Source organism: Anolis sagrei, chromosome 2 (genome assembly GCF_037176765.1).
Source record: "Anolis sagrei isolate rAnoSag1 chromosome 2, rAnoSag1.mat, whole genome shotgun sequence".
NCBI classification, from domain to species: domain Eukaryota; kingdom Metazoa; phylum Chordata; class Lepidosauria; order Squamata; family Dactyloidae; genus Anolis; species Anolis sagrei.
The window spans coordinates 245,102,211-245,114,961 of NC_090022.1; the positions used below are offsets into that span (position 1 = coordinate 245,102,211).

The 12,751-nt window shown below is 38.2% G+C and overlaps 1 protein-coding gene across 5 annotated transcripts in view; it reads right to left on the reverse strand.

Annotated features, from left to right (window-relative positions):
• Nucleotides 1–12,751, reverse strand: part of APC (APC regulator of WNT signaling pathway) — an 88,055-nt gene that overhangs the window by 24,886 nt on the left and 50,418 nt on the right. For all 5 annotated transcript variants that reach the window (XM_060761897.2, XM_060761899.2, XM_060761900.2 and 2 more), the window contains 3 exons: nt 6,584–6,692; nt 4,278–4,391; nt 2,211–2,294 (listed from right to left, as the gene is read on the reverse strand). In XM_060761897.2, coding sequence (XP_060617880.2) covers nt 2,211–2,294; nt 4,278–4,391; nt 6,584–6,692 — 307 coding nt within the window. The remainder of the gene's footprint in view (nt 1–2,210; nt 2,295–4,277; nt 4,392–6,583; nt 6,693–12,751) is intronic.

Here is a 12,751-nt window from a genome sequence, read left to right on the forward strand (position 1 = left end):
ATCTTTATAAATGAATGTTTTAAACCATTTGTGGTGGGTGGGACGGTGGGTAGTGCTTTCTAGTACAGATTTTCCAAAATACTTATAACTCGTGTCCGGATTTTTGCATAGCCCTATTAAGGTATCACTTTCAATTTGGTGTCACCTGCAAACTTGATAAGCACACCCTCTAAACCTTAAACTAAGTCATTAATAAAGCTATTGAACAGAACCTAGCAGCACCCCACTAGTCACTTCTTTCCAGGATGAAGATGAACCATTAGTGAGCACCCTTTGGGTTCGGTCGCCTAATAGTTTTTATTGTCTCGCCCACATTTTATTAATTTGTTTGAAAGAAGATCATGGGGGACCTTGTCAAAGGCCTTACTGATAGCAAGATATGCCACATCCATAGCATTCCCTGCATATACCCAGCTTGTAACTCTACTGAAAAAAGAGATAAGATTAGTCTGGCATGACTTGTTTTTGAGAAATTCATGTTGACTTTTAGCGATCACAGCATTCTTTTCTAAGTGACTACAGTCTGCCTCCTTAATGATCTGCTTCATATCTTTCTTGGTATTGATGTCAGGCTGACTGGATGGTACTTGTGTGTCTTCTTGAAGACAGGAACAACATTTGCCCTCCTCCAGTTTGCTGGGACTTCTCCTGTTCTTCAAGAATTAGAAAATATTATTGCCAGTGGTTCTGAAATGACTTCTGCTAGTTCCTTCAATAGTCTTGGATGTAGTTCATCTGGCCCTGGAGACTTGAATTCGTTTAGTCAGATATTCCTTGACTACTTCTTTACCTATTGCCTCATATGCCACGTATTGCTCAGGTTGAATACGGATTTCCTTTTGGGAGAAAACTGAGGCAAAGAAGGTGTTCAGTAATTCTGCTTTTTCTCTATCCCATCAGCATTTAATCATCTTCTCCATACAGAGGTCCTACTGTTTTCTTGTTTTTCCTTTTTCTGTTGACATAATTAAAGAACCCCTTTTTATTGTTTTTAATTTCTCTGGCAAGTTTAAGCTCATTTTGTGCTTTAGTCTTTCCAAAATACTTATGAGTCGTGTCTTTTGGATCTTTTCCTTACATTTTCCTTTGGTAATTTCCCCCCTTTTTCATTTCTTGTACATGTCTCCTTTAAATCAGCTCAGCTGAAAGTTCCTTGGATACCCATTCTAGTTTCTCTACACTTTTCTTTGCTATTTTCAGGTAGTATCATGGCGTTACCACCGTATCTTAAAATGTTGATGTTTGTTCTTCAAATTTCACATTTCCTTCCTTCAAGCCTAATCCTGCTTTTCAGTATGACATGTTCAGAAATAGGCTAAACAGATAGGGTGATAGAATGCAGCCTACCTCAGTACCTTGCCAATTGAAAACCATTTTGTTTCTCCATATTCTGTCCTAACTGTATTCTCTTATACTGATGTCATGGGGTCACCATAAGTTGCTAGGCGACTTGGAAAGTGTATGTGTGCACTCACAGAGTATTGCCCAATGTCCAAACCCGAAGACGAAATATTTGTTATGAGCAGCTGTTAGCCCTCCTTATTGTAGAAAGTGTAACCAAGGCAAATGTAAGAAAATTGTTTGGACCATTTTATCCCATCAATTTTTTTTTAATTTAAAAAAAACTGTACTTGGAAGGGGTCTGAAATTTGTGCATATTGTTTATAACTCTTCAAATAGCAGTGGTACAAAACACACACCTTGTTGATCTAATACTTCATGAATTCTGCAACAAAACCTGACTATGTGGGACTAATATAGATATCTTCAAGGATGGAAATAACAAGAAGAGACAATTTTAAAGTGGGCACACAACCTGGAAAACTCACAGCAACCCAGTAATTCCAGCCATGAAAGTCTTTGACAACACAATTTTAAGGTATTTTTATAGATTTGCAATGACTGCTCATATTAAGTGTGCTCTGAATAGCTTCATACTAAGAGTAACAGGATTGCTGCCAACACTGTGAACCACCCTGAGTCCCCTACGGGGTTGAGAAGGGCGGTATACAAATACTGCAAATAAATAGTAATGCTGAAACATAAAAACAAATTGCTTTCTTGGCTGAATTGACACAATATTATTCACCTGTGGATGAGTCAAAACTGAGAAACTATTATAAGCTGTTGGTTATTTATCCCTAATAAAAAAAAACCTTTTTGTTTAAGTATGTTAGTATCTCAATAGAAGAAAGAAAGTAAAGACTAACCTCTGCTTCAGCAACCTGGGACTGCAGGAGCTGTCTTATACGCACAATGTCTTTCTCAATTTGTTGAATTCTGCTCACTCTCACCTGAAATAACAATGAAGTTTCAAGTTGTTATTGGCTAGGTAAGGAGGAAATGACAAAAGATAATCAGTTGAACGGAGCTGTTTGTGTCAAATTTAAAAAATAAACTGAAAGCATATGGGATTCTCGTGCAATATAACACATGATTAATGTTTTAGACATTGTACTACTTAATATACACTATGAGATCAAAAGCACGAAAAGATTATAGGTATTGCCAGATTACCCTGAACTCCGAAACGGTTATCATTTCTCTAGCACTAAGTCCTGTATCCGTCAATAGATTAATTCCAACAGCCTATTTCATTTTTCCGAATATACCAGTAAACTCCAATGGTTTAAATGTAATGTAAAAACACAACTAGAATGGGAAAGGAATTTAGTGAGGGAAAAGTATGTGTTGAAAGAATTAAGTAACCCCTTACTTGCTATTTTCCCACTTCAAATGTGGCTTTGCTTTTTAAAAGAAGTGTTCCAGTATGCCATACATTAACACATGTAAAATGCAGTCAATTCTCATGGATTTAATCTTATATATACTTGCATATGCACAGATTGAATTCAGTGGGATTGAATGGAAAAACACCCATACATATAACCAGGATTAGGCCCAAGAGTTTAATACTCTTAATTTAAATCTAAATGATTAAGGGGTGTGCTAAAATAATTTTACATGGGTTATGTTTCAATATATAGAGTGTTTCAAAAAGATGTACCCTGATTTGAAATCACTGTATCTCTGCAACCATGGACCACCTATGAATAAAATCCTTACCACTTGAAAGGGCAGGGCATAGTTTCAAATGATTTCTGCTCATTCGCAAGATGGCAACCTCATAACATAAGGCAAATTAGATATTCTCCATTTTCTGAGTTATTTTGTAGATTTGTTTCTAGCTCAAAATGGTTAGCTAAACTTGATAACTCATTAAACAATTTGTAACTTTTTGTGTAATTGTAACATGTTGCCATCATGGTCCAGCTTAAAATACTGGCAGAGTTTGGGGGAGAGTGATAAAAGATGATGGGATTTGGAGTCCAGCCATGCCCAGAGAGCCGTGCATTTCTTACATGTGGCCGCAGGTAAGATTCTCTTCCTAACCGATCAGATGGCTCACCTTACTTTCCAGGCTACAGCTCCCAACATTCTTATCCCTTCACTAGGCAAGCTGGGGATGATGGGAGTTACACCCCATCAAGGCTAAGCCATCTGACCAGTTAAGAGAAGAGCTGCAAATTACACCACAGCTAGAACTGGGGCTGATAGGAGTTGAAGCCCAGTCAGATTTCGGGCTGATGAAAGTTCCAGCCACTTAGAACTGGAGCTGATGGGAGTTGCAGCCTAATCAGATCTTGGGCTGATGAATTTTTGTTATTTTTGGGATGTTGCTAGACAGTACTGAGGAATTCAGCATAAATGGCTCTGTGAATGTTAACTGTCCTTCACACAGTTATGGGAGAATTGCAGAATGATGTAACCAAGGACACTTCTCCTGCATCACTAAATTGTAGAACCAGGACCAAAGAGTCATGGAAAAAGCCTTCTCAGAAATTATACCCTTTACTAGTGTGTGATTTTTTTCAAGAGATAGCTGGAGAGAGATCTGAAGCTCACACTTTTTCAGCCTACGAAAGGGTTATACTTGAATATATATAGGAATTAGATCAAAAGTTTGTTTTAAAATCTTGTCTGAATAAAAAGGTTTTAGCCTGCCAGCAGGACAACAAAGAGGGAGCAATTTGGGAAAGGAGTTCCAGAGTCTTAAGGACACCTACCAAAAAGTTAGTCTCTTTCTCTCTCTCTCTCTCTCTCCTGAAATGATCATGGTCTTCATGGCTGCAGTGGAGGGCAGGTCTCTAGTTTCCACTGCAAAGCATTTAGGCTGTTGTTCTTATTATTTTGCACTGCATTTATTCTGTTGTTTTTGTTCCATTGGCAGATGGTTCCAATCTTTAAATTTTGGCAAAACCTTTATACATAATTACCTGTGCCCTCTTCTCCATATCCTGGCAGGTGCCAAGCTGTTCTTCCATGGCAGCTCTAATCTGCCTTGCCTCATATTCCAGTTGTCTTCTAGTCATGTCTGTCTGCAAGGAGAACTGGGAACAAAAGAAAAAAATGAAATAAAAAACAGAGCAATTCCAATTAATTATATGCCTGACATTCTATTCATACTACCTAAACAAGGAATTTAGAAAGGCAGACCTAATTATCATAATTTGAAAATGATTATCACACAGAAAAAGCCATTCATCAAAGAAAATCTATAGACAGTAAAATATTTATGACCCCTGTGTGGACCTTATAATTTCCCTCTCGTAAATACAATAGTGTACCATTCACATATCTATCCACTGCTAAGCCTGCCTTTCCTTTCATTTCTGGAGGATGGAAGAAAAAAAAGAGGATACTCTCCCAGAGAAACAATTTGCTCATCACTCATACTGATTCTTTCCTTCTTATCTTTCATTAATCTAGGATTTAGGAAAATGTAGGAAAGGAGCAGCCTACAGGATTTAGTATTAGCATTGAGTGCTTGTGTTATATTGAGTGTGTTGCTGTAATTTCAACAAAGAAATGTTGTGACACAAAGTCAATATTTCATTTTAAAATTTAACAGTAAGATTATAAAAATCAAGATTAGCATCTTTTACATAGCGGTCCATAAGTCACATCCTATTTTTTTTAAAAGATGCATGTATGTAGAGCAATCAGCTTTGAAATTTATAAACATTAGGCATAGCCCAGTTTGGTATACTCTAAAATTGGAATTCTTCAGATTCAATACTATTCTGGATCTTCAACTTCTTGATAGATAAATCTGAGAAGCAATGTTATTTTAAGAAAACATAAGTATTACCAAAGAACTGGTAATTATGTATTGTGTATGGCTGGAAAGAACTTCCTATGTGGAATAGATGGATGGGAATGGGTCAAATAGTGTAGTACTACTCAGAAAGGTTTAATGACAAATTTTAAACTTCCATTTTATGTCTAATTTTTGTTTTGTGTATTTCAATGTGCATTTTATGGAAATATGTTTTAATATGTGCATTCTACAAAGTGTTTTTAAATGATTATGTGTTTTAACAATGCCTCAAGCCATGAGGAGAAGTAGGCAAGAAATAAAATTATTATTATTATTACTTTTATATGCATATTCTAATGTAAATTAGCTCTAATTCAGTGTTTCTCAATGTGGGAGTCGAGAGCTGGGGGAGGGGGTCGTGAGGGGGTTTCAGAGGGGTCACCAAAGACGAACAGAAAACTTATATTTCTGATGGTCTTAGGAACCCCTTTGGCAGAGGGGTTCTGCTTTCTCTTCCTTTTTGGAAACAAGACTACGAATCCTCCCACCAAAAGTACTCCTCCGCTATGATTGGCTGGCCTCTCAGCCAACAAGAGGGCTGTTTCTGAGGCTCCAAGTGGGGAGGGGACAGCAGGCATGCTCAGAGCATGGCAGTTTGATGCACATGCATGGGTGAGGGAGAGCGTGCGAGGCTGGAGGGTGCGTCCCGCTAATGAGTCCCTTCAAGGCATGGGGGTTCTGTGTGGGAAGTTTGGCCCAATTCTATCATTGGTGGGGTTCAGAGTGCTATTTGATTGAAGGTGTACTATAAATCCCAGCAGCTACAATTCCCAAATGGTCTATTTCCCGCAACCTCCACCAAGTTTGGTCCAGACCCATAATTGTTTGAGTCTACAGTGCTCTCTGGATGTAGGTGAACTATAATGCCAAAACTCAAGGTCAATGCTCACCAAACTCTTCTAGTATTCTGTTGGTCATGGGAGTTCTGTGTGCCAAGTTTGGTTCAATTCCATCGTTGGTGGAGTTCAAAATGCTCTTTGTTTGTAGGTGAACTATAAATCCCAGCAACTACATCTCCCAAATGACAAAATCTCCCCAACCCCAACAGTATTCAAATTTGGGCATATCGGGGGTGTCTGTGCCAAATTTGGTCCAGTGAATGAAAATGCACCCTGAACATCAGATATTTACATTACGATTCATAACAGTAGCAAAATCAGAGTTATGAAGTAGCAATGACAATAATGTTATGGTTGGGGATCACCACAACATGAGGAACTGTATTAAGGGGTCACAGAATGAGGAAGGTTGAGAAACACTGTTTTAGCTGGTAGAGCTATATGAGTTTTTATTTTTAAACAATTCACAGGAAGTCTGTGTGTTCCTTTGCATAAAAGATAAAGCATTTTAAAAAGACGGCAAAGCAGAGATTCCGAAAACAATACTTGTATGAGATAGAATGCTGATACTATTATTACTTACGTTTTCAGTAAGGGGAAGACTATCTATCCTCTTAGTTAGATTCTGAAGTTGTGCATAATACCAGTCTTTTTCTTTTTCTTCCTTTTCAAGCTCAGCAAGCAAGAGAGATCTATATGAACAAAACACAATCATAGTGCATTAGCTGTGAGAACTTAAGTCATAATTTTTTCACTCGTTCAGCTTATGCATTTGAAATATGGTTCAGCTCTCCAAGAGTCCTTTCCTGACTCCTGACCTGATGGTTATTGGTAACAAAACATTCTACACATCACTCAATTTCTACATCCAGAAAGAAAAGAAAAATAGATGCCATGCCACAACTATGCATTTCCAACCAGATATATTTAAGAATTTTCTACTGCAGAGAAAACTGAAGGAACAATACCATTAGTGTCTTTCTATGCAAGAACACTGTGAAAATAAAAATCAACTCTCTTAGTTAAATCAGAATCAGTTTAAATGCTGTAAAAGGGCACACATCTTCAATGTTAATCATTTTAAATTTTATTTATTCTTTATAATAATATTAGGTTTAAATACCCTAAAGACACGAGATTCCGTATGACCCTGGAAAATAAGCAGGGTCAATTCTGGTGAGTACTTTGACAGCAGGGTGCCAGTGAATACCAGGTAGGTGTATACGTGTGTCTACAAATTACCTGTCAACTTATGGCAATCCCTTTAAGTTGACAGGACTTTCTTAGGCAAGAAATACTCAAAGATGATTTTGTCAATTCCTTCCTGTGAAATATAGCCCACCCCACTTGGAATTCATTGGCTAGCTTCCCTCCAAGTATGAACCAGAGAATGATTTTGCTTTGTTTCCAAATGGAATTTGTTGCCCTTAGAGTATTTAGGTTGAACACCAGGTGCAATAAGCAATAAAGAAACTAGAAAAACCATTTCTTTTTGGCCAAGGCATTCTTTGCCTGAGGAAACCCTATGAGATTAATGGAATCCCCATAAGTTGACAGGCAACTTGAAGGCACAATGGGAATTGGTCTCTTATTTCTGGGTAATTAGTGCTTTACAAGTATAGGTTCAGTATCACTTATCTGGAATTTCAAAATTCACATGGGTGGTTGAGATAGTGCTACCTTTGTTCTCAGATGGCGTTATATATGCATACACAAACTTTGTTTAATTCACAAAATTATTCAAAAAGATTGTATTCATCTGTACAAGGTGTACATGAAACAAATTAATTTCATGTTTAGACTTGGGACTCTTTTCAAAGGTATCTCATTATATATTTTGTGTTCTTTATGCCATATGACAGTTGCTGTTTTTTTGTTTTTTTTTAACTCAGGGGAACTTTAAAAGCAATGTAGCACAGGAGTGGGCTGTGAAAAGAACATACTGTATTTCAAAACTCCATTTAGCATGCAAAGCAATTTGTGTGTCCAGACTATCCCCTTAGTCCCACACAGTGAAATATTTATGAAGGGCAGAGACACAGCTCACACTGTCATAAGGAGGAAATATTTACATTCATCTTTCCCTGTCCAATAATTAAAAAATAGGGGGGGGGGGGGTCCAGTCCAAAAGAGAGAGAAGAAAATAAGGCATATTTATATGTGGGCTGGTCACCATGACTATATATATTAAAGTATATTTGTTAGCTTTTAAGGTGATGACCTTTGTTTTTACTGCAACGCGATCTCTCTTTCCTAGAAAATAGTATATCCAAAAAAGCATTCCAAACAGTATGCCATGCCATTCAGGTATTTGAGTAGGTTTTATATTGAAAGTGATTGGAAAAGAGGATATCAGAAAGATGAATGGAGAATACCTTTTGCAAACAGAAAAAGAAAACCTGCAAGACAACACCCTGAAAGCTCATCCTTCTAGTCCATTGTTTTAGTACTTCCTTTGCACTCTGCCTGAGAGCATTGGAGGAGGTAGGCAAGCCACCTCTCTTTACTGCAGCTACTGGTAGCCCAGAAAACTGCACAGCTATACTACAGGCCAGGCACTGGAGATCTCTTAGTGATGGGACTGAGAGCCAGAGTGGTGTAATGGTGTGAGTGCTGGACTGCCACTCTAGAGACTAGGCTTCAAATCACAGGTCAAGTATGGGAACCCACTGGGTAATCCTGGGTAAGTCACACTCTCTCAGCCTCAGAAAAAGGAAACCACCCTGAACAAATCTTGCCAAGAAAGCCCTGAAGTAGATTTGCCCAGGGACTGCCATGAGTTGAAAACACAACAACATGAATAATAGTAAGGGACCCAGGTGGGAATGTTCTTTCTCTGGTCCTAGTACATATAGGGGAGCCCACTGAATTGATTTTCTATCCTTGTTAACAGCATTCCTGCCCTTTTGCTTTTATTGTATTACCCACAGCTATGGCTTCAGATTGAACTAATAGAAGGCTGGATCTGAAACTGTGGGGGTTTTGATTTCATAACAACATTATACTATAATGTTGAATGTTTTGCCACACATCCTTGACTAGATTTTGGAGGATCGGGCCAAGTCCAATTTAGGAAGGAGGGAGTGTTTTAATATCCAACATCCTAAAAAGGAGTCCTGAGGTGTGAATGGAAGACTGCATTCACTCACATTCAGCAATGCTAATTTACTCTATTTGAGAGGAGAGGCCTGCAAACTCAGTAATCAGTGTGTTGGCTCCAGATAAGGGATCATAGCCAAATGTCTAATCTTTGTAAGCTGTAGCAAATACAAGTCATGGTTACTTTCAACATAGTAACAGGTAATATGTGGTTACTGCCTGCTCCACCTACTCTTAAAAAACATGCTTTTTGGCCAATTATATTTGAGTCTCTAGTCCTTTGGTTTTAAGGGATTCAACAAATTCGGGATGCTCTGTTATTATATCCTGTTAAAAATGAGCACAATATACATTTATGCCAGCTCAATTCTTTAGAACAAATTGTTTTTTTCTCAAAAATAAAACAGCAAATTTTATTTAGCCTGTGGAACAAGGAATTCACTTTGAGTGCAAATGAGGAGCTAAAACAAGAACCACCTCAATGTTGTTTAAATAGTGCTTTGAATTCCAAGACTCAGTGCACAAAGGTGGTGCAATGAGAAATATCGTCTTGAGAATAACCAAACGTAACACATACAGTTGGTCCTCTGTATCCACAGATGCTGCACCCATGGATTCAACAATTCATTACTTGAAAATATTTATTTAAAAAAGTAAACTTTAATTTTTGCTATTTCATGTAAAGGACACCACTTTACTATGCCATTGTATATAATGGGCATATGTAGATTTAGGTATCCATGGGCGGATCCTGGAACTAGTCCGCAGCATGTACCAAAGGCGTGCTTTGTCATGGACTCAGTTTACCTACTGGAGCTGTCAGAATCTACTTGAGGTCTGAAGTCAGAAAACAGCATACCATCTGAGAGTTAAGAAGTGCCATGCTTTTTATGAAACCTTTTCAGGTGGTGACAGGATGTACACTTACTCCTTTTGCACCCCAAAACACTATTTCATAATGAGATTTTCCTTTTAATGATATACAAGCACATGTTTTACTCATACCGTTGGTCATATATTTTTCTCTTTGATTACATTAGAAATGATCATGCATTATATCCTGATGTATCCAGAACATCAACAAGGTTTTCACAATCACTTTTGTATATTCTATTCGTGTCAACAAAATAACTTCAGTTAACTTCAGTTAACTGGAAGATTTCCAACTGAAGACAGAGGACCTGACCATACAGTAACATGTCATCTTGAGCAATCCTTAGTGATCTTAGAGTGGCATGTTCAGTTGCAATGGCAGTCATTAGGCATCACATTTATAAAAGTGCCTTTTGATCTTCTGACTGACTGGATTTAGTGGGACTCAAAGGGCAGCCCATTTTGTCAAGGCTCCTATAGGGCACTTGTTCCTGTTTCCAAACTGCAGTTTTCTCACATAGGCCCATTGATGGGGCTCTAACTTTTCTGTCAGTGGCTTGAATATCTTGCTTCCTGGAAAAAATTAATAGCATAGCTATTCTGACACCAGAGGCCGCTGCATCTTGTGACTATCTTGGCCAGTTAAGCAATATCAACCATGTAGGGTCTTATCTTATCTCTTCACACCCACTCTTCTTTGAAATGGTATTTGAAGTTGTTTCTAGTGGGATTCTTTGATATTGACACACAGGTATATATCTGCAAGATTTATGTGCGCCACAAACTCTTCTTGTTAGAGTTGATTCCATTTTGATTTTCTCTTGAAACATTATTTATGTGGTTAGTGGATGCTTCAGATTCAGAATGACTGAAATTTCACTGCCCCCACCCTTCTTATGGAACTAAGACAAATATAGAGGAAATGGCCAAGCAGATGTCCGTTGCTGGTACTGAATATATAGCCCTTTGTCTCAATAGCTGTTGACTGTGAGGAAATCCTGTGTTTTGTCCTAAACGTGTGTAAAGCAACCCCCTCATACTGTTGTTATTCAGGAGAGCTGTTATGGGAAAGACTAGCCTTCCTGTGGTTCCAGATGAGGAAATGAAGCTGGAAGCAGTATTTTTCTTGCTGCCTGCTTTGGAATCACATTTATAATCTTGGTTTGACACTGCAAGAGTGAATGGGTGATATTATTTGGGGCTGGACAGAAATTTGATGATTTGGTTGATTCTTCCTTTTGCTATAGTGAGAGTCTTTGTTTAAGGATGGGCATTTATTTCTTGTCCCAATAAGTACCATCCCCAGTTAAACAACAAAGCTACTTTTAACCAACTAGTTAAAAGAACTAGGGAGTAACTAGGTCTGGAACACTGGTTACATCTCGCATTCTATCAGAATTCTGGAACAGAAGGACCAGAAAGAAGATTTGCTGGTGGTTAAGGAGCACAAAGGGTCAGGGACTGGCAGCCAGAGCAGCAGAACAAGGATAAAAATGGAGTTCTCTGTTGGCTGTTTGTTGTCCACTCTTGTACCCAATATTTGTGCTGTTGAGAAAAGAAGACTGTGAAGTAATATGAAAGACAGCTTTAAATATTTAAACTTTATAGAGTGTCATGTGAAAGTTGGAGCAAGTTAGTTTTCTTCTGTTCCGAGATACAGATTCCAGGCTGATGGATGAAAATCACTAGAAAGATTAAGAAGAATTTCCTGATAGTAAAAACTGTTTGGCAGTGGAACAGAGTATCACCAAGGGTGGTGAACTCACCATTGCTAGAAGTCTGTAAACAGAGGTTGAATGGCCACTACACAAAGATGCTGTACCTACAGATACTTGCACTGGCAGCGTACTGAATTATAATTGTTCTTTTGGCCCCTTCAACTCAACTTGTCTGTGTCTATAAAAATTCTCTCTAAACAGCTATCCACTAAAATGTAGAAGTACTGAGAAGCTAAATTCAGTATAGACTTATATTTTATTGGTTTTATATTATATCTTCAGTACAGACTTTTCAAAGATATTAAACATAGTTTATTAATTATTCGAACAGATATACATCAGGTGACTCTGACAGGCTGAACACACTAAACAAGAAGCCAAATCTTACATGCCAACATTAACAGGGATATACTGGGATATAAAAAAGCAAAAACACAACAACAAAGGACCTAGGTTCTAGAACAATGGGAGAGAAAAATCCTAAAGCCAAAAAGTATATTCTTGCCATCTCCCAAGTATTAAATGTATGCATATGATACACATACATTTGGCGCAGTGGGTTAAAACACTGAGGTGCTGAACTTGCTGATCGAAAGGTTGCGGGTTCAAATCCGGTGAGCAGAATAAGCTCCCGCTATTAGCCCGCCAACCTAGCAGTTCGAAAACATGCTAATGTGAATAGATCAATGGGTACCGCTCCGGCGGGAAGGTAACGGCGCTCCATGCAGTCATGCCGGCCACATGACCTTGAAGGTGTCTATGGACAATGCCAGCTCTTTGGCTTAGAAATGGAGATGAGCACCAATCCGCAGAGTCGGACATGACTAGACTTAATGTCAGGGGAAAACCTTTACCTTTACCTTATTATGATAAATTAACAGTGTGATCCTAAACATGTTAATTCAGAAGTAATCACCTCTGAATTCAACAGAACATTAATGCTTGGACACCTGCAGCCTAAGCAATTTATTTGTGATTAGGAATAAGCTTAAATATGAATATAAATGAATATAAACCACAGACATTGCTGGGGGAAAGGGAAGGAACTATTGTAATTGGCC